The sequence below is a fragment of the Elephantulus edwardii genome, unplaced genomic scaffold (genome assembly GCF_000299155.1).
Source record: "Elephantulus edwardii isolate Elephantulus edwardi_28Jun2011 unplaced genomic scaffold, EleEdw1.0 scaffold00005, whole genome shotgun sequence".
Classification (NCBI taxonomy): domain Eukaryota; kingdom Metazoa; phylum Chordata; class Mammalia; order Macroscelidea; family Macroscelididae; genus Elephantulus; species Elephantulus edwardii.
In genome coordinates, this window is record NW_006399755.1 from 2089430 (window position 1) to 2113075 (window position 23646).

The window sequence follows — 23646 nt, forward strand, 5'->3', positions numbered from 1 at the left end:
CATCCTTTTTTTTTTTAATGGCATAAAACCAAAATTTTATTCTAGGTTGGATAAGAGTAAATAAAAATTAAATACACTGAGGCCAGTCTAAAAGCACAGAAATGGGTTACAAGCTGGTGTTCTGGCTCTTGTAATCTGGCTTAAGTTGGAAGTTCATCCTGTAAATTGACAATATAATGCTGATGCTTGCCTTTGACTTGTCTTCTAAAATGCTGTACTATAATAAACATTTATAGAGCAAAAGTATCCAAAGAAAAGTAAGTTCAATGACTAAAAATATGCAGCGTTCACATGCTTCATGCATAATCAAATATTTTGCCTATAAAATTCTGCAGTACTGCAACTTGAGAATTGCATTTTTTTCTTCAGTTCTTTCAGTTAGAACATATCTAACATGCTCTTCCATTTGGTTTTCTAACTCAAGATCTTTGCACATTTGTTGTTGTTGTTGATATGTGCTGTCGAGTCGCCTGCGACTCATAGCGACCCTATGTACAACAACCCTAAACTCCGCTCTGTCCTGTGCCAATCGCACTGTCTCCGATACTCCCATCCCAATCATCCGAGTCACTGAATCAATCCACCTCATAGAGGGCCTTCCCTTCCTGCGCCGTCCCTCCACTCTCCCAAGCATGATGTCCCATTTAAGGACTGGTCTCTCCTCACAACACATCCAAAGTATGTTAGATGGAGCCTCAGAATCCTTGCCTCCAAGGAGCCACCCGATTTAACCCTTTCCAGGACAAATCTGTTTGTTTTCCTAGCAGTCCATGGTATTCTCAATACTCTTCTCCAGCACCACAGCTCAAAGGCATCAATTCTCCTTCTATCCTCCCTGGTCATTGTCCAACTCTCTGATGCATAACAAGTGATTGCGAAGACCATAGCCTGTATCAGACGCACCTTAGTCTCCAGAGAGACACCATTGTTCTTCAGTACTTTGGAGAGGTCCCTAACAGCAGACTTTCCCATGGCAATGCGCCTTTTAATTTCCTGGCTGCTGGTGCCAAGACTGTTGACTATGGAGCCAAGCAAACTAAAGCTGTGTACAATCTCAATCTCTTCACCATCCATCCTGATGCTGCCAATTGGTCCAGTGGTGAGAATCTTTGTCTTCTTGACATTGAGTCTCAATCCATATTGTAGGCTGCAGTCCTTGACGCTCTGCAGCAGGTGCTTCAGGTCCTCTTCAGTTTCAGCAAGCAGGGTTGTGTCATCCGCATAATGCAGATTGTTGATAAATCGTGCACATTTAGTCATAATAATTTGATTCATGTTCTATAGTTGCCTTTCTGTTCTATTGTCTTTTTCAAGAGGCAGAGAATCTTTTGCTTTAGCTTTTATATCAAAGAACAAATTCCAGTCTCTCCTGACATTAAGTTTGATCTTTTCCTTCCTTTCTGTCTTTTCATTGAATTTTGACATTCTTCATGTAGGACATTCATGCTACTGTCACATAACCTGTCAGGTCTTCCTTCAGTCATCAGTGTTCAATGCATCAAATCTATTCTTAGGTTGTTTATGAACACCAATCTCTTTTTGAGATGGCTTTTTTGGGGGGTAGATAAACTCAGGTCATATTTTTATACTTATGGACTCAAATTCATATTCTTTAGCCATGATTGGTGATTTTTCCACCCATACAGTCAGTCAGTCATTGGCAATGTTTAATTGCTGATTCAGAGCTTCTCCATCCATTGTCTCTTTCACAGAGGGAGTCAGTTCGATTCTTGTGTATTCCATCATGCAAAGTCTGTTTTTCTAATAAGGTATATACAATTAATAAATCATTATATAAAATCCTATCCTCTGTTCTCCAGCCTCATTTCTGTCTCCAACTTCTTTGTTGCCAACTTTTGCATTCTAGCCACCAATTATTAATGCATCTTGATTGCATGATTTGATCACTTGTAGACTGCAGAAGTCAATAGAAATGCTACATTTCATCATCTTTGGCTTAAATGTTTGGTGCATGTATTTTAATAAAAGTGGTATTAATAAGTGTTCCTTTCATGTAGAACGGTATTATCCTATCACTGACAGCAGTGTACTTCAGGAAAGATCTTAAAATTTTATTTTTAATGATGATCACTATTTCACTTCAATTTGTTATTCCCAGGATAGTAGATCTTAAGATTTTCTGAATAAAAATGGCAAATACTAGTTCATCTCCACTCACTAATTCCTAGGATACTGATTATTATGTGTTCCATTTTACTTGTGACAAGTTCTATTTTCCCAGACTCACACTTCTTACAATGCATGTTTTCATTATTAATGGACATTTGTAGTTCCTCATTTTGATTTATGCCCCATTAGCAAATGAAGGTCCTTCACTGGGTGACAGCTCTCCTTCTTCCACATCGTTAGGTAGACTCTACTTGGAGGAAGCAGCTCTTTCCCAGTTGCCTTCTGTCTTCCAATCTGAAAGGATCATATTCTTGCAATGTATCAGACTATGTTCTGCTGTTAATCATAGGCTTGAGGCTTTGGTTTTTTCCTCCCTTACCTATTCATAGGGTGTTTTCCAGGAAGTGTTACTTCAGAAGTAGATAATCAGTTATGCTTCTTAGTCTATTTTAGTATGTAAACTGCGGCAACGTACTGAGTGTGACCTGCTATTATTTGAATTACCAGTGGCACAGCTTCCAGATCACAGCAATCTATTTTTATCATTAGTGTTGTTAATTACCATGGAGCCAAGTATGAGTTGTAGCAACCCTTATTAAGAAGGGCACATTATTTCTATATGATTTAAGGAATATAACCAATAATATTTGAAAAATTATATCTAAATTTTAATTTTTTACATATGGAAAATATGATGTAACTAAACAAAATGGTAGATTTTGTTATTTTTCTAAGTCTATAACACATCTAAGAAATCTGAGACTCAAATACTTAACTTGAAGTAGAACTCTTCAAAGACGCTATCAGAAAATCTACCAGTCTGTGCTATTGGTAAAGAGTCCACTAGTCTGTGCTGTGGGATAAGGAATGCTTGTCTACCAATCTGTAATTTATAAAACTCAAAATATTAAGAATGATTACAAAGAACTTAAGTTCATTTTAAATTAGATTCCTTGGAATCTCTAAAGTCTAATTTTAATAAGAATTAAAAGTTCAATATAAATTTAAAGCCACAACATTAATATTTACACCACCTGGGAAGACAAGTATTCCTGAAACAATACTTATAATCTAAATTATTTTATGGGGAAGTGCTGGTTGTGTAGTCTGAGAGTTGTGCTGCTAACTCAAAGGTGGCATTTCTCTGGTGGTTCAAATCCACCAATGATCTCCATGACAAAAAGATGTTCAGTCTCCTCTCATGCAATTTACATATTCAAAAAAACACATGGGAGAGTCAACTATTAATTTGTTCTGATTCAACAGCAACGAGTTAAACTTCTGAACCTCAACTAGAGGGTTTTTGTTTTTAAGTGGGCTTAAAGCAAAAATAATTCTTACTAGAAATAAAGGCATTGTTTAAATTCACTGCCAGAAACTTAAAAAACAGTGGTTTACTCATATATGAGGATGGTGTTACCATTTTACAACATCTTAGCAAAAACATATTTCATTTTATGGCTATGTACTCAGATAAACTCTTACATATTTGCAATTTTTTTTCAATATAATATAGAGTACTATCAGTTTAAATTGTATATTGGTTCCAATGGATTGTATAAACATTCTGCAACAACACTGCTGGGTGGGCTAGGAAGAGCGAGATCAGAGAATATCTTAAATTTAGAGATATGATTAATTGTGATACACAATGTACTTTAAAAATGTTTTTGTAACTAGTAAATCTGTTTTTTTAAAAAAATTTCATTTCAATTTAAAAACTAAGAGAATTTTTAAAGTACACTCATATGGTGCTCTGCATTAGTGAAAATAAAAACTATTTACCATGCGTGCCACAGAGAGTGGAGTATTATTTTTTTAAAGTTTACTCAGATAAAAATTTCAGAAATAAGACATCATTATAGTCTTTTATTTTTAAAAGTATCCCCATTTCTCTCAAGCTACAGGAAAAAACAGGTAATAACTGATCTTAAATTTTCTCAATTCCTTCCAGCAAAGAAGCACTTACTCCTAGCCACTATGTTGCATGAAGCGGATATACAAAATGTCATTATTTATGCAAACTCTTCACTAACCTATGAATACAAGGATATCCGACTTTAGTTGTCTTCAATTAAAAAAAATTAGTATGTTTTCATTGAAACATTTATCAGTCTTATAGGGTGGGCTCTCCAAGCAAGGCTAAGAATAGCATTGTATTGTACTGGTTGATTTACATATTACAACTATTTATATATTTGTAAAATAGATGAATAGGTAGAAAATAAGACAATATTTACAAAATTAGATACAGATTATTTTAAAAAGTAACTATAGGACATACACACACACATGCTATACATATGAAGACAAAGGATCTAATTAAAATAACTGTTGTTTTAAGTGCAATCAACATGTTTCAAACTCCGAACTGTTGTTTTAAGTGCCATCAACATGTTTCAAACTCCAAGCCACTCTATGTATAAAAGAACAAAACCCTGCCCAACCTCTACTGTGTTTAAGCCATCACTGAAGCCACTCTATCAACCCATCCCACTGTCAGACTTTCTGTTTTTCAGTGACTCTCTACTTTATCAAGCATACTGTGTTTATTACATAGTCAAATAAAGTAGATAAAAGTAAGGTAGAAATCAGCTGTTTGTGCCTGAACATTGGAATAGACACAGAAATCAAGGACAGTCTCAGAATTATACACAGGTTACAGACTACAGAGGCAAGGCTTCAGTTAAAAAATTTCTAAGGACTTTATACCTAATACATGTATAGATGTATACACACACAAACACACACATGTTGTTGTTGTTGAGTGCCGTCAAGTCGCATGTGACTCATAGCGACCCTATGAAGGAGAGTCCTCAACACTTGGGTATCTTTCATCCTCTCTCCAGGTTCACAGGGTTTCTGGAGGCAAACTATTATGGAAGTGGATGACACTCCTGCTTCTAAGCTTGTTTTAATCGGGGAGCTCCACTCCACACTGCCCACCATGGGTAACCAACCATTAATGCATTTGACACATCAGTGTCACAGTGTTCAGCCTCACAGCAACCACAAGTTACCGCTGTGTGGCAAGTGGACACCCCAGGGCTATACAAACTAGAGGAATGTTTGAACAGAAACTATGAAAGACAGTCCTGAGGGCCGCAGATTTTAAACACACACATACCCATTTCAAACTCGATTCATTGCCATTAAGTCAGAATATTTACCCATAGCAACAGAACAACATATAGAAAGGATAGATAAGTAGGTAGGTTGATAGCAGACAGAGAGCCAGAGAGAGATAAATACACAAATATCTCTACCCTGACATATATGCACATATATACCAACGGGACCTTTGGTGGCATGGTTGTGCTGCTATGCCAAAAGCTGTGCCTCTCTGCCAGTTCAAATCCATCAATGGCTCTGCAGAAAGAAGATGGACTATCTCTTTCTTTCAAAACCTGCTGAAGGGTTAGCTATGAGTCAGTTCTGACTTGAGGGCAATGGGCTGGGGGTTTTACACAGAGAGTGGTGGGTGTATGTGTGTATCTAGACACACATATCTATGGATAAGGGGTTTTGGTAGCTCTGTAGGCTAAATACAGAGCTACCAACTAAAAGGTGGGCAGTTTGACCTTCTCAGTGGTTATGCAGGACAAAAATGAGGCAGTCTGTGCCTGTGAAAATTTATAATCTTGAAAACCCTATGTAACACTTTTACTATCTTACAAAATCTGTAAAACATATCATATTGGGAAAGACAGAGGGTCAGTGAGAGGGATCTTCAACAAGTTGAATTTGCACAGAGACTGGAAGAATAATCTTGAGCACAGTGGAGATTGTGATGATGGTGTAGGATAGAGCAAGGCATCAAGCTTTTGTTCACAGGATTATTTTGAGTTGTAGTTGAATGGGAGGCACCTAACAACAGGGTTGCTATAAATCAGAATCGATTCAGTGGTAGTTGTTGTTGCTATGTGTGATTGAATCGTCTGCAAATATACATATACAGCAGCTCTGAAGCCTGTTCTGTCCTGAGCCGGTCTTACTGATTCTGATACACCAACCCCCATTGCTCCAGTTACTGTATCGATGCATCTCATTCGGTGTCTTCTTCTGTGCTATCCCTCCATCACTCCAAGCATGATATCCTTCTCCAAGGATCAGTTCCTCCTGGCCACATGTCCAAAGTATGTGAGTCAGAGCTTCAAAATTCTAGCCTCCAAGGAGAAACTTGGTTTCACCCTCTCTAAGACAGACCCATTTGTTTTCTTGGTGGCCCATGTTATGTTCAAGATTCTTCTCTAGCACCACAATTCAAAGGCATCAATTCTGTCATCATTAGTCATTGTCTCTGATGTGTAGCAACTAATTGCAAAGACCATAGCCTGGATTAGGTGTACCTTAGTCTCTAGACTGACACTGTTGGATTTTGGCACTCTAGAGAGGTCCTTGACAGCACATTTCCCCAATGTAATTAGTCTTTTGATTTCTCCAACTCCTGGTGCCAAAAGTATTGATTGTGGAGTCGAACAAGCTGTAACTCTTGCAACCTCAGTCTCTTCTCTATCTATCATGGTGCTGTCAACAGGCCCAAGTGGTGAGAATCTTTATCTTCTTCTTTTTTTTTTCCCAGAGCAATTTAATATTTTTATTTCTTATTTTATTAGTTTTAATGAACATTTACAGGGATTTTGGGTTTTCATTCCTTCATTGCTGCACCATTCTCTCTACCCTCCTCCCCAGTTCGTTCTTCTTCCCCCCCATGTCTGTTTTAATTGTCCAATTGCCACAGTGCTTGTCAAAGCAAGTTCTGATTAATCTCCTTTCTCAGTGTGTCCTTTGCCATTCCCTATCACTCCTCCCTGAGAGAGACTTCACCCTGAGTCATAAGGAAAAGGGGATGGCGTATTCTCTTAGCTACTTCCTGCTGAAAAGGGACGCTGTGGGTTTCAGGGTGAAGATCTTCTCTCACTACTCTAAAGGGCCCCTTTGGCAGTAAGAAACACATAGACTATTATGGAGATTGATTTTGGAATTTAGATGCACTGTTATTAATTGTGCTTAGCCATACATGTTCATATCCTTGAAGATGTATCATGGGAGTGTTGCAACCTAGAAGACACAAATTTAACTAGCAAGTTATAAGTACATGAGTCAAAAATTATGGAAAAGTAAAAGAAAAGATTCCTTCATTGTTTTACAAACCCTCCCCCATGTAGCCATCGCTCTAGACTCCTGTGATGACAGAAATACCTAGTCACATATCTCTTTTAAACAGTTTTCTACCTCCTCTGTTTCAGTGCAGTATACATTATTGAACCCATCTTACTCAGTCTCTCCCCAACCCCGAGGTTAGTGGCATCATGCCATATTTGTCCTTTTGGGACTGGGATATTTCACTCAGCATAATGTTCTCCAGAGTCAACCATTTTGAATAATATTGCATGAGTTCCTTGTTTTTTAATGCAGCATAGTATTCCATTGTGCGAATATACCACAGCTTCTCTAGCCATTCGTTTGTTGATGGGCACTTAGGTTGTTTCCAACTCCTTGCTATTGTGAACAATAAACATGGGTGTGCATATATCTGCTTGGATGTCAGCTATGGTCTCTTCAGGGTATATTCCCAGTAGTGGAATTGCTGGGTCAAATGGTATCTCTATTTGCAACTTTTTGAGAAAGCGCCATACTGCTTTCCACAGGGGTTGCACCATTTTACACTCCCACCAACAGTGAATCAGGGTTCCAGTTTCTCCGCAACCTCGCCAGCATTTGTTGCTTGCTGTTCTGTTAAATTTTGCTACTTTGACTGGGGTGAGATGATATCTCATAGTTGTTTTAATTTGCATCTCTCTTAGGGCTAGGGATTTTGAGCATTTCTTCATGTGCTTGTTAGCTATCTGAATGTCTTCTTCGGTAAAGTGCCTGTTCATATCCTGTGCCCATTTTTCTATTGGATTCTTTACTTTTATCTTGTTGTGGTGGAATCTTTATCTTCTTCATTATGAGCTTTAGTCCATATTGAAGATTACAGTCCTTGATGTTCTCCATTAGCACTTGAGGTCCTCCTCACTTTCAACAAGCAAGGCTGGTTGTTGATGAGTTTTCCTCCAATCCTGATGCCACATTCCTCCTCATAAAGCCCTGCTTCCTAAATGATCTGTTCTGAATACACGTTGAAAAGGTATGGAGACAGGATGCATCCCTGATGCACTTCTTTTCCTGATTTTGAACCATTCTTTGCTCTGTTCTGAGGACTACTTCCTGACCCAAGTATAGATTTCACATGAGCACAATCAAGTGTTCTGGGTTCTATTTTCATCAAGGTTAGCCATAATTTGTGATTCACACAGTCAAAAGCCTTTGCATAGTCAGTGGTAGTAGGTTTTGTTTTATTTTTACATTTCAGACAGAGAAGTCAATGGTATCCTCAGGTATGATTCAAAAATAGAATAACTAGAAACAAAATTTTTTATCTCAGGATTAAGTCTCCAGCATAACTCTACATATTCATTTAAAATGCAAAAAGGATTGATGTTACTGTTGTTGAGCTGGACTCAATCCACAGGGGACCCCCCAGCCGATTTTCAGAGGTAGTTCAATTGCACGGGAGGAGACTGTCCATCTTTCTCCCATGGAGCAGGTGGTGTATTTGAACCACGTGCCTTCCGGATTGCAGCACAGCTTTTTATCACTAGGCTACCAGGGGAGTGATGATTAAATAAATTTATTGGTTTAAAACATTGATATTTTACTATAATCTCCAAGATGACAAGCACTTGGTTCAATCATCAGTTTTAAGCAAAACTGTTGGGACACACTATAACTAAACTTCACTAATTATGTCTGATAGCCCTTATATATCGCAAGAATATGTTGTTGTCATTAGCTTTTATTTATCAATGTGTCGGGACCTAGTCTTGTTGATCCTCTACTGAGTTTGCAGAGGCACATGGGAGGAGACAGCTCATCCTTCTCCTACAGAGCAGCTAACTGATTTGAATCTCATGACCTTGGCTTGGCAGTGTACCTCCTTACTACTAAGCCACCAGAGTTGCTTACAAGAATATATTCTATACATTAATTTTGGATCCTATATGTAAAAATAATCTAGTTCCAAGGTTTTAAATAGTGTCTCTCTTAGATTTTCAAATTGCTAAAATTTGTTTAAATGCCTAGGTTTGTTGTTTGCTTTTTGCTTTTCAGTGTATGAGAACTCAACTTTTCTATGTTACTACAATTATTTTTCAGAGAGGATGAATTTTCCATTTGAATCCATTAAGAGAGAAAGAGAGAAAAGTGTGGAAATGCTTTCATTTACATCAAAATTTAACAAATGTAAGATTATGGTTACATAATTTTAAGAGGAAGAGCTGAAACCTTTAAGATTCACACTGGTGTACATTAACTTCAGGATCAAGATACCATGCACAGCAAAATAAAGCATCACCATTATAATGAAAAGAAAAATAAAATCTGTATTTTTAGTAAAAATATGCATACATCTCTGAGTATTAAGCAACTAGATGACATATGATCGCAACAATATGTACACACTATCACTTCTCTATTAAAAAGTTATGTGTCATTGAGTTGGAACTGACTCGTAGCTGACCTTCCAGTTTCAGAGGCACTAAACCACAGGGGAGATTGTCCATCCCTTTTTAATGGAACAAATGGTGGATCTGAACTGCATGTCTTTGGGATTGCAGTGCAGCTTCTTACCAGTAGGACACTAAAGCTCCCTACTAAAAATAGTTATCATGTTTTAAAATAACAATCACTAAAACTGGCCATTCAAAAGGTTAGTTCATAAGTCAAGAACCACACTTTACCTTTCCCTGAGAGAAGCTCGATTTAACACAGGGCTTGTAGAATGTTTAGGCATCGTTGAGGGTGATGAATGGACTAGCAATGTCCTTGTTGAATGGTGGGGCTTGGTGCATGACCTCGAATTCAAATACTCATCACATCTTTCCAAAGAGTCATCAAAGTCTCTGCCATGGGGTGTTCTGATAACCTGTTCAAAACATGCATATAACAGCATAAACATCAATGTGAATGTATCTGTACATACATATACACAAACAAACACATATGTTAAAAAAATGCCACTGTTATAAAATAGGACTGGTATGGGGGTTGGGGAGAAACTAAGAAAGAGGGGATAAATGATGTACACTGCATTGAAACAGATGAGGGTAAGAACTGTATAAAAGGAATATATGATTAGGTATTATTTGCATGCAATAGTCTGGTATAAGAGCTGCATAGCAAAGTGGACTGGGGGGAGGGAGGAGGAAATTGTGCAACAGTGAAAGAATTTTTTTTTTTCACAAAGAGAAAAGATAACTGGGGTGGGGAGTATGGAGGAAAATGTGCAACAATGAATGAATGGAAAGCCAAGTCTCTATAAACTTTGGGCAAAATCTCAATTAAAATTTAAAAATTTAAAAAAAATCTAATACCACAGCTATATTTAAGGAGTTCTGGTAGAATACTGGCAAAAAGCTGTGCTGCAATCCCAAAGGCATGCGGTTTGAGGCCACAGGTCACTCAGAGTTGGGAGAAGGATGGGCAGTCTCCTCCTGTGTGATTCCCTGTCTCTGAAAACCTGCTCGAGGGTCAGCTATGGGTCAGATCCAACTCTATGATGCGCAACACAACAACTGGTAGCCTAGTGCCAAGAAGCTGGAATGCAATCTCAAAGGCACAGGGTTCAAATCCACCAGCTGCTCCACGTAAGAACAATGTGATTAACTGCCTCTGAAAACCCACTGGAGGGTCAGTTACGGGTCTATTCTGACTCAATGGTACACAACAATGACAGCTATATTTGAAGGTAAAATTCAAAATATAGCAGAGCTATATTTTATCACTTTTATCACTATAAAATGAAATATTTAAATAATCTGAGTTGTTCTTTCCTCACTAACTACTGAACAAGGCTGTTGCTATCTGTTGTTAGGTACCACTGAGACAAATACAACTCATAATGATATAAACAACAGATCTGTACCTTTTCCTATCCTGTGACATCTGACACACTTGCGCCCACTGCTGCAGTTACTGTGTCAATCCACTTAGTTAAAGGTCTTCTCTGTTACCATCCATCCACCTTCCCAAGCATTTAGTCCTTCTCCAATGGACAGCTTCTCCTAATAACTTACTTTAAGTATCTGAAGTAAAGCTTTATCACCATTGCCTGCAAGGAGCACTCTGACTGGACCCTCTCCAGATCCAGAACATATCTGTTTGTTCTTCTGGCAGTTCATGGGAAATTCAACACTGTTCTCCAACATCACAGCTCAATGGCTTCAATTCTTCTGTTATTTTTATTCACTAACCAGCTCTCAACAGCATATAAGTGACTGAAAAAGATCACAGCCTGAATAAAGTGTGCCTTGATACTCAAACTAACAACTTTGCTCCCCAAAAATTTGGAAAAGTCCCTGACTGAAGACTTTCCCAGTGCAACATGTCTCTTTATCTCCTGACTGCTGGTACCAAGTGTATTGATTGTGGATCCAACTTAGATGAAGTCACTGGCAGATTCAATCTTTGCTCCACCAATTATGATGTTGCCTATAGGTCCACTGTTAAGAACTTGCTATCTTAACATTGAGATGCAATCCATATTGAAGCAATAGTCTTTGATTGCCTGCACCAAGCACTTCAAGTCCTCCTAACTCTCAGCAAGAAAGGTTTTATCATCTGCATGATGAAGGCTATTGATGAGTCTTCCTCCAATTCTGATGCCACATTCCTCTACAGAGCCCAGCTTCTTCAATAATTTGCTCAGTACACTGATTATCTATAGAGAAATGAATGATACAATCCTCAACACACACACTTTTTCTAATTTCAAACCATCCAGTGTTCCCTTCCTCTGCTCACACAAAAGCTTTGTGATCTAGAGATGGGTTTTGCATGAGCAAAATTAAGTGCTCCTGGATTCTCATTCTCAATGTGAGCCACAGTTTGTTATGATCCATACAGTCAAATGCCTTGGTGTAACCAATAAAACACAAATAGACATTCTTGCTATTGTTGTTATGGGAGCAACGGACATAGCAGCCACAGTGGAGAACCAGAGCCCTGACATGAGATGGAGCTATACTATTAGACAACAGCTATGATCATTTTGCCCATATTTGTTGGAGGACTGTTGGGGATAGAGCCAATATTGGCTGGACTGACAACTTTGTAAACCTGGCCTAAATCTGTGAGGCTCAAAGCCCAGGTACCCACGAGCACATTTCGGAAGCTGTCCGGACTGTATTCTGCTACTAACCTGAATTATAGCCATTGCCTTCCGCAATATGGTTCTGTGTTGTCTGTGTGCTACTGCATTGGATTCTGGACTCATTAAAGCTGTATGATTGGTATGGGATAAGTAGAAAGAAGTGCAGGAGCATGAAGGACATGTCTGACCTCCTGGGAAGTGGTTTTGTGTTGCTGGTGGGGACAATTTCTTCGTAAACTTGGTAAAAGTCATGCCCACATGACCCTTGCTCTTTTTACATCAAGCCAGCACTCACTTATGGCAACCCCACTACTCACAAAACGTTTTGAAGGTTATGATATATTAAGAGCAAATCAACAGGTCTGTTTTTGCCTGTGCCTCTGGATGGGTTTGAACCACCAAGCTTACTACTAGCAGTCACAGGATTAAATGATCTGGACAACCTAGGAATACCTAATCCTATGAGTTAGATTATCCATCCTATGAGTTAGAGATCAATATTATCTACCTTTCAAAAGTGAGAAAACTAAGGCGAAGTCAAACGTGTTAAGCAACAAGGTCAATGACCCATGGCATATTAGCCTTTGGCAGAAACAAAGAAAACTTCCATAGTTCAAGCTTTACAAGATTGCTACAAATAAAGCCCAACAATTCACTTAAGACTAAGGAAAAGATGGACAAAATGTTCTGGAAAAAAGGAAAAATAAAAAACATCAACTATGCATCCTATCTCCACACCTTTTCAACCTATACGCAGAACAGATTATCCGGGAGGCTGGGCTCTAATGAAGAGAAATGTGGGGTCAAGATTGGTGGACAATTTATCAACAATCTGCATTATGCAGATGACACAACCCTGCTTGCTGAAACTGAAGAGGACCTGAAGCACCTGCTGCAGAGGGTCAAGGACTGCAGCCTACAATATGGATTGAGGCTCAATGTCAAGAAGACAAAGATTCTCACCACTGGACCAACTGGCACCATCAGGATGGATGGTGAAGAGATTGAGATTGTACACAGCTTTAGTTTGCTTGGCTCCAGAGTCAACAGTCCTGGCACCAGGAGCCAGGAAATGAAAAGGCGTATTGCCATGGGAAAGTCTGCTGTTAGGGACCTCTCCAAAGTGCTGAAGAGCAGTAGTGTCTCTCTGGAGACTAAGGTGCATCTGATACAGGCCATGGTCTTCGCAATCACCTGTTATGCATAAGAGAGTTGGACAATGACCAAGGAGGATAGAAGAAGAATTGATGCCTTTGAGCTGTGGTACTGGAGAAGAGTACTGAGAATACCATGGACTGCTAGGAAAACAAACAGATTTGTCCTGCAAAGGGTTAAACCAGGTGGCTCCTTGGAGGCAAGGATTCTGAGGCTCCGTCTAACATACTTTGGACATGTTGTGAGGAGAGACCGGTCCTAAGAGAGGGACATCATGCTTGGGAGGGTGGAGGGACAGCGCAGGAGAGGAAGGCCCTCCCTCTATGAGGTGGATTGATTCAGTGACTGGGAAAACTGGGATGGGAGTGTCAGACGGTGCGATTGGCACAGGACAGAGCGGAGTTTAGGGCTGCTGTACATAGGGTCGCTATGAAGTGACTCGACGGCACATAACAACAACAACAACAACAATCAACAGACTGCAGTCGGTTATGAACAATGGTCCTTAAGGAAACAGAAACACTCAAAGAAAACCAAAAAAGGGTAATTATAAGCTACCTTAATTGCTCATATATAGAATAACATTAAGTAGAAATATTACTGATCTAACTCCAGCAATGTTACAAGACAGATAAAGAATGCACTTGGCTTAAAACAGTTAAGTTTATTCAAAGAATACAAAAATACTTTAGTGTGTGGAGACAGAAATGACTCTAGCTGATGTAGTTGACCTAGTTGGTTTTCACAGACTGTTAATCCCATGGGAGGAGACTACCCATCTTTCTGCTGAGGAGCCACTGACAGATTCAAATTGCCAAACAGGTACCACCTTAGGTTAGCAGTGTAAGCCCCTACTATCTATGCCACCAGAACTTTCCATAATAGGTAATCTTTATAAAATCTATTAATTAATCACAAAAATATTTTTGTCTGCGGTGGGAAGAGTATATTCAATGTCATAAAATAAAACATGTATGAATGAAATACCAACCTGCTCTTTAAACTTTCACTCACATCACAATAAAATTTTTAAAAAGCATTTGATAATATTGAATACACATTTGTGCAAATGTACATACATAGTTAAAATTTCAAAAAAGAACTTCCTTAACATGCTAAAAAAAAGCTAACAAATATCTATTTCAAATAATATTCATACCTATAAAACCTGAGACATCATTCAGTTTAAAAGCATGATGTTATTAAAGATAAGAATATATATTGTATAAATCTATGTGACAGCACATTAGAGAACCAGATTGACTATATCTGTCGAAAAAATAATTGGAGAAGTTCAATATCAGCTGTGAAAACTAGACCAGGTAATGATTGTGGAACACCATCAATCACTTCTATGCAAGTTCAAAATGAAGCTAAAGAAAATAAAATCAAATCCACAATAACTAAAGTTTGACCTTGAGTCTAATCCCACCAGAATTTAAAGACCATCTCAGGAACAGGTTTGAAGCCTTGAGCACTAATGAGAGATGATCCGATGAGCTTTGGGAGGATATCAAGAATATCATACAGGAAGAATGTAAAAAGCCAAGACAAGACCAAAATGGATGTCAGAAGAGATTCTGAATATTGCATTACAAAGCCACGAAGCCTAAGTAGAAGGAAGAAATCAAGAAGTTAAGGAGCTGAACAGAAGATTTCAAAAGGCAGCATGGGGAGACAAAGCAACATATAATAATGATATGGGCAAAGAGCTAGAGTCAGAAAAATCAAGAGATAAACTCATTTAGCATTTCTTACGCTGAAGGAACTGAAGAACAAATTCACTTCTCCAGTTACAATCCTTAAGGATGCTGAAGGCAGAATACTGAATGACTCAGGAGGCATCAAAAGAAGATAGAAGTAGTACATTGAGGCACTATCCTAAAAAAAATTGGCTGACACAGAAGAAACACAAGAGCCTATGGTGATGCAAGAGGAAGTTCAAACTGCTCTGAAAGACTTGGCAAAAAAACAAGGCCCCAGGAACTGATGGAATATAAATTGACATATTTCAGCAAATAGATGCTGTCTTTGAGACACTCATCAGGTTATGCCAGGAAATCAAGAGGACAACTAACTACCTGGCCAACTGACTAGAAAAGACTCATATTTATTCCTATTCCAAAAAAAGGTGACCAAAGAGAGTGTGGAAATTATCAAACGATATCACTAATAACACATGCAAGTAAGATCCTGCTGACGATTATCCAAAAACAACTGGAACACTACATAAGCAGAGAATTACCAGATGTGCAAGCTGGGTTAAGGAGAAGCCATGGCACTAGAGACATCATAGTGAACATTAGATGGATCTTGGCTGAAAGCAGAGAGTATCAGAGGACTGTCTATCTGTGTTTCATTGACTATGCAACGGCATTTGACTGGATTACAACAAATCGTAGCTAACCTTGAGAAGAATGGTTATCTCAGAACACAACTGTGCTCATACAAAGCCTATACTTGGATCAAGAAGCAGTAGTCAGACCACAGCAGGGAAACAGTGCATTGTTCAAAATCAGGAAAGGTGTGTGTCAAGAATACATTGTATCTCCATACTTTTTCAATCCATATGAAGAACAGATCACTCAGAAGGCTGGACATTATGAGGAGGAATGTGGCATCAGTATTGGAGGACGACTCATCAACAAGCTGTGTTATGCAGATGATACAACCTTGCTTGCTGAAACTGAAGAGGACATGAGGGCATTTGCTGCAGCTCCACATCAAGAACAACTGGCCCAACACTGGGCCAATTAGCAGCTTTATGATGGACAGAGAAGAGACTGAGATTGTTGAGAAAGTCACAATCAACACTCAAAAGACAAACTGCATTGGGAAAGTCTGCTTTCAGTGACCTCTCTAGAGTACTAAAGAGCAACAATGTCAGTCTGGAGACTACAGTGCACCTGATCCAGGTCACGGTCTTCACAACTTACTAAGCATCCAAGAGCTGGACAATAATTAGGGATGACAGAATAAGAATCAATGCCTTTTAATTGTGGTGCTGAACAAATAGTGGACTGCCAGGAGAACAAACAGGTCTGTCCTGGAAAGGATGAAACCAGGCTGCTCCATGAAGGCAAAGATTTTGAGGCTCCTCTCATGTATTTTGGGTACATTGCCAAGAAGAACCAGATGTTGGAGAGGGACAATGTGCTTGGAAGGGTGGAGGCACAGGGAAGGAGAGGAAGACCCTGGATGAGATGGATGTCAGTGACTAAAGACATGGGATTAGGTCTGTTGGAAACGATGAGCTGGGCTCACGACAGGGCAGATTTCATAGCTATTATACACAGGGTCAATATGAGTCACTGGTGACTTGATGGCATATAACAGAAAACAACAACCAGTAGCAAATTAAAATTTGAAAATCAGTGGCTTAATACAACAAAAGATATAATGCTCTCTTACTATATCATCTCTTTCAATTCACTGGCAACTCAAAGGCTGGCAGTTAGAATCCAATGGCTGCTTATTGGATGATATTCTCCTGTGTGGTCTGCAGTCTCTGAAAACCCACCTGTGTGTCAGTTATAAATCTGTCCAACTAGATAGCAATGACAGACAGACTCTCTTGAACAAGTTTCAGCGTTTCTTCTGACATCCATTTTCATCCTTTCTTCTTGACCATTTGTTATCTTCACGTATGAAATAACCCATCATTTGTCTCATCTTTGGTCATTATTGTTTAGTGGGTCAAATATATTCTTGAGATAGTCTATAAATCCAGGTGGGACATAAGGAAGTTCTGGTGGCCTAGTGGTAAGAAAGTGAGTTGCAATTTCAAAGGCATGTGGTTTGTACCCACCAGCAGCCTGTTGGAGAAGGACCATTTATGTTCTGTGAGATTTATTGCCTGTGAAAACTCATGCAGGGTCAATTAAGGGTCAGTTGCAACTTGATGTTACAAAACAACAACATGCTCAAGAAGTACTGGCTCTTTAAATTTTTTCCCATTTTCTTCAGCTTAAATTTGAATTGTGTATGAGCAATTGTTCTGAACAATGTTACTTTGTTCTAAAAGAAGGTACTACTATATTTCTCCACTCTATCTTTGCACAGATAAAGCTGATTTGATTCATAATTTAGCTTTAGAATCCATAAATCATTCATTTCCCTGGACAATAGATTCTTTGGTCATTAAACAGCTCCTGTCTCAGAACAACTTACTCTTAACCAGCCAAAGAGTCTACTTTTAAGAACAATAGACCATTCATCTAGACAAGTTCTTATAACTGTTAACTGATCAAGATTTTAAGAGTTTCCACTTTGTATAAACTGACCCTTAACTTTTGTATAAACTGACCCTTAACTTTTATACAATAAACTTTTTTTATAATTAGATGTCCACACTAAAAGTGCTACCTTGAAAAATCTGAATCTCACATCTCCAAACCATAAAATCATGTGCTTTTCAGCAACCCCTTCTCCTTTCAGACACTACTGAAAGTATCAATATTGTACACTTTCCCCTTACAGCAGTAGGTCATAAATTCAATTTTACTTAATATCAACAGAATCAGGTATTTTGATTTTTTTTTTAAATGCTAGGAGTTGACAATTTTGGAAATAAGAATATTCTTACTGCCATAATGTAATTTCCTCAATATAGAAATAACCTAAGTTCGCTTGGTACCACTTGGTACCAGCAGTCAGGAGACATATTGCATTGGGCAAGTATGCAGTCTGGGACTTTTCCAAATTACTGAGGAGCAATGATAATAGTTTGAGTACTAAGGTATGTCTGATTCAGACAATGGTTTTTTCACTCACTTGCTATGCATATGAAAGATGGCCTGTGAATATGGGTGGCAGAAGAATCAATGCCTTTTACTGTGGTGTTGGAGAAGAGAAGTAAAGAACAACATATATATCTTGGAGAAGGTACAGTCAGAGTGCTTCTTGGAGGCAAGGATGGAGAAGCTTCATCTTCCATTCTCTAGGCTTGTTGCTAGGAGAGGTTATTACTTGGAGAAGAGCATTATTCTTGAAAAGGTGGAGGGATAGTGAAGGAGAGGAAGACCTTTGGCCAGTTGGATTGACACAGTGACTGAAGGTATGGGCTCAAGTGTGTCAGAGACTGTGAGATGGCACTGTATAAGACAAGGTTTAGATGTGTTGTTCATAGGGTCACTATGAGTCATACTGAATTCAATGGTGCCTAACAAGAAGACGGCCCCTTAAGCCTCTCTCTGTTCCACAGATTACACAGTGACTATGATGGTGAGGTGAATTGGTGCTGAGTATGAGCTGTTTCTCTTTTGTTAACTTCTCAAGTGCTGAGCTATTTTATTTCCTAGAAATAAAGAATGTATTTAGGAATCCTTTTTATCTTTTATCAGACTGGAAACCTTTTATCCCAGGTGCAAAACTGCCTTATTACTAATGCTATAGTCTGTCTTTATCAGTTTTTGCCATTAATTTGTAGAATAAAGTTCATAGGGAAGCAAGGAAGAATAAATTACTAAGCCAATCCCCAAAGGTGGACCCAAAGTCTAATAATAAAATTCCAATATTGCCATCTCAATAGTGTGACAGTGCTATGCGCTGCATCACTTGTCGAAATACAAGGAAAACTTAAAATCTGGTTCGGGGACATATCACTTCCATCCTTTAAGAACTGCAGATTTATCAGATTTGAAGTAGCCAACCATTTTGGACTGGAGGCCTAAAACATTCAAGCAATATTATCTTTCTCAGGTTACTAGTTCATGCTCCTCTCCAAGTCAGGTTAAAATTTCTTACAAACCTTTATAGTAATTTTAAACTACAAATTTATAAACCTAAAAAGCATAATTTCACTATGGGTTATTTCAGAATTAATATGGTTATTCTGGAGATTTTTTTTTAATGCATACAAACCTGTTCATTTTAAAAAGGTGCCTTTGAATGAACAGAGGTTACATCCCAACACAAAATGTCCTGCATTTCTTGAAAGGTTAGTAAAAATTTCAAAGAAATATTTAAAAAATTACTTTCTTAAAAGACTCATTGGCCAAGACAAAAATTAAAAAAAAGAGTTAAAAAAAATTAGAACAGATCTTCTATAACAAATAAGGTGAATTATGATAAAAAAAAAAAAAAGTGAAAAATGAAAATCTTCTTTCTTTTAGATTTCCTTACATTACAACCTGGCAGGAGGGAGGGTGGGGAGAACAGGGGATCGCAGCCTTTTACACTACTATTCCTTAACCCCTTGTACTGCCCTATGTTTTTTTGCACTGTAGAGCTGGAGCTGACACTCCAGAGGGTTTTCAGAGACAGTTAATCTCACAGGAGGAGATTGTCCATCCTCTGCTGTGGAGCAGCTGGTGGATTAGAAATGCATGCATTCAGGAATCGCAATGCAGCTTCTTACCACTAAGCCACCAGAGCTTTCTGTCTAATATACAGAACATCCTATTATTTTGTGTTTCTCTGCAATGACAATCTAATTTAAACCACATTCAAAGCTTGAGTTACTATGTATCTACATATAATTATACTTCAGTTTAGACCTAGACTTCTCCTCTAAACTCTAAAATTCATATATGCAACTGTTGTTGTTATGTGCCGTCGAGTCGCTTGTGACTCTACTAAAAATAATTCCTGAGATGTCACAGACATCGTAACTCATCATACCTAAACTATACTCATAATTTTCTCCTTCAAACCGCTTCTTATATATTTGCCATTATCATTAAAAAATAAAACCATAAACATTGATGTTGTTGTTGTGTATCATCACATGGAACCAACCCATAGCTGACCTTCTGGTGGGTTTTCAGAGGCAGTTAATTGTATGGGAGGAGATTGATTATCCTTCTCCCAAGAAGCAGCTGGGGGTCTCAAACAGCATGTCTTCAGGATTACAGCACAGCTTCTTGCCACTAGGCCACCACAGCTTTAAATTGTATTAATAAGAAATCTATGATTCATTATTAATATTGTAACGTTAATAACTTTTTAAAAATTATGATGTCTACTGGTCCAATTGTAATGATATTTGTTTTCCTTTTTAAATTGTGACTTTAACAAAGGTTTAAAGAAGGTCTTTCATTTCTTCATTGTTGCACATTTTCCTCCCTCCCTCTCCTTATCTCCTCCCCAAACCCACTTTGTAATGCATCTCTTGTTTAAGATTGCTGTCATACATATCATGTCTAATCATACACTCCCTTCAGACAGTTCTTCCACTCATCTGTTCCATCCCAGTGTTCATTATCTACTCTTATTCTCTTCTCCCTCCAACTCTCCATGTTAGTTTTATTTTATAACAGGGGTGTTATGTGGTATTTGTACTTTTGGGACTGAGATGTTTCACTCATCATAACATCTTCCAGGCTTACGCATACATTGTGTGTAGTGTTTTACAAGTTAATTGGATTTTTTTAAATGCTGCATAATGTTTCAGTGTGTGAATGTTCAAAACCATTACCTATAAGAGAGATGTAGATCAAAACAACTATGAGGTATCATTTCACCACAGCAACAATAGCAATGTTTAACTGGGCAGCAAACAACAAATGCTGGCAATGTTATGGAGAGATTGGAAACATTTATTTACTGCTGGTGAGGGTGTAAAATGGTACAACTACTATGGAAGGCAGTCAGTGCTCTCTCAAAAAGTTGGAAGTAGAAATATCATTTGACCTAGCTACCTCAATCCTAGGGAAATACCCTAAAGAAACTAGAGCTGCAATTCAAATAGATGTATACATACCCATGTTTACTGCAGTTTTATTCACAATAGTGAAGAAATGGAAGCAGCCCAACAGCTCATCAAAAATGAATGCATAGAATAACTATGGTACATTCACACATTAGTCTCTTTTTAATGTTCTGTTTTCAGAGCTTTTCTATTTTTGTCTACATGTAGAACAACAATCAAAAAATGTACGGATTAATTTTTAACTGGAATTCTGTTGAATCTTACTTTGTTGTTGCTGTTGTTGTTAAGTGCCGTCGAGTCACGGGCGACTCATAGCGACCCTAGGAAGTAGCGTCCTCGACGCCTGGGTGCCCTTCATCCTCTCTCCTGGTTCACAGGTTTTCCGGAGGCAAGCTAATACGGAAGTGGATGCCACTCCTCCTTCCAAGCTTGTTTTAATCGGGGAGCTCCACCCCACTCTCTGTCGGCATTGGGTAACCTGCCATTAACGCATTTGACACACATCAGTGTCAGCCTCACAGCAACCACAAGTTACCATTGTATGGCAACTTGTAGACCAGGGCTATACGATCTTGAGGAATGTCTGAACAAAAACAATAAAATCTTACTTTAGGTAGAAAATTTCATGATACTGAGCCTGCCTTTTTGGGTTTCTCTCTCTCTAAGCCTTTCTTCTCTCTACTTTCTAACCATAAAGGCTAGTTTTCTGTAAATATTAATCCTAAATATCTGCCCAATACTTCCACAGCTAACCATTTCTATTATTACCATTCCAATTAAAGCTACCATCAATTCTCACTTTGACTAATAAACTAACTGATCTATCAGTATCTATTCTTTTTTAAAAAATTGTGATTTTCATTCATTGTTGTACATTTTCCACCATACCACCTCCCAGTTGTTGTTGTTGTTGTTAAGTGCCATCGAGTCGCAGGCGACTCATAGCGACCCTATGAAGGAGAGTCCTCGATGCTTGGGTGCCTTTCATCCTCTCTTCAGGTTCATAGGGTTTCCGGGAGGCAAGCTATTATCGAAGTGGATGCCACTCCTCCTTCCACGCTTGTTTAATTGGGGAGCTCCACCCCACTCTCAGTTCGCATTGGGTAGCCAACCATTAACGCATTGGACACATCCGTGTCACAGTGTTCAGCCTCACAGCAACCCCAAGTGACCTCAGGATGGCAACTTGTACACCAGGGCTATATGACCTAGAGGAATGTCTGAACAAAAACAATGAAAAACAATGAAATATTATGGCCGTCTCCTCCCTCCTCCTCTTCTTCTCCTTTTGGGCTTGAAGCCACTGCTGCCTTCAACCCAAGGCCAAGCGTGGCTTCCCTGGCTCCTGGAGGCAGAGTCGCCTTTCTCCAGAGACCGCCACAACACAACACAACTCCCTCGTACACAGCATCATGCTCTCTGGCCAAAGGATTGGTTTGCTTACAAAGTTTGGTAAAAATTACTTTTCAACTATTCTTCATTTACACTGTTTCATACAATCATTCTCATGTATGATGATTCATAAAATCAATCACCATTGGACCTTGCCCATCATTATCCTGTCTTTTTGTCTGGGTCCCTTCCCTTTTCTTCTCCTCCTCCCTCCACCTACCAAACTGTGCAGCCCTGTGGTTATTTACACAGCCCAAATGGCCAACCATATCTAAGGGATTGAAAAATTGTGGCACATTCACACAATGGAATACTATGCAGCACGCAGGAGCAACTATTTTAAAAAACACTATGGAACTTGGGAGAGGCTAGAAAGCATTATTCTGAGTAAAATAGCACAGTTTTATAAGGACAAAGACTGCATAAGATCATTCATATAGAAAGAGAAGGATCACAATAAAAGATGTATGAGGACCCAAGGAAGGCACAGGGTGGGAGCAGTGGTGAGGACAGGTAGGGGCAAATCCATAGGTCTTTTTTTTTTAAATAAACTTTTCCTTTTTTCTTTTATACTGGTTTACTTACAAAGTTAGTGTACACTGACTTTCACTATCAGTCTCTACTCTTATCTTAGCCTAATTCAGAGTGATCTTTTCAATGTACAAATCTAATCATGTCACCTGAAATGTTTCAAACAATTACATATACTCCCCATTTTAATTAGGGTACTAATCAAAAGTCTTAATGGCCTCAAAAATGTTTATTCCTACCTGCTTCTCAAGCTTCAGTTTATATTATACATTTACTAATTTGAATGGTTTTTTTTCAGTTATTCAAGACACTGAATGAATCTTTATAAATGCCATTTTGCCTTTTAAATCTGAACATGCTTTCTTTCCCCTTCTCATTCAATAAATGCCCTACTTAACTTAACAGTGTTAATAACTATTTCTCAAGACACCTTTTCCATTTTTCTTGGCCAGGTCCTATTTCCTTAGCATATAATCTCAAAAGCCCTCAGTATATAATCTCAAAACACTCAGATATTTATCACAGTTCAAAGCTTAATTGATTCTAATGATTTTATAAATATCTTCTTCCTAGCAGTAAATTTCCATAAGGG

General features: G+C 38.5%; 1 protein-coding gene across 1 annotated transcript in view; it reads right to left on the reverse strand.

Moving 5' to 3' along the window:
- LOC102860280 (spermatogenesis-associated protein 6-like) overlaps positions 1 to 23646 on the reverse strand; it is a 137071-nt gene that overhangs the window by 33795 nt on the left and 79630 nt on the right. Inside the window, exon 8 of the mRNA XM_006879802.1 lies at positions 9915 to 10099. Coding sequence (XP_006879864.1) covers positions 9915 to 10099 — 185 coding nt within the window. The remainder of the gene's footprint in view (positions 1 to 9914; positions 10100 to 23646) is intronic.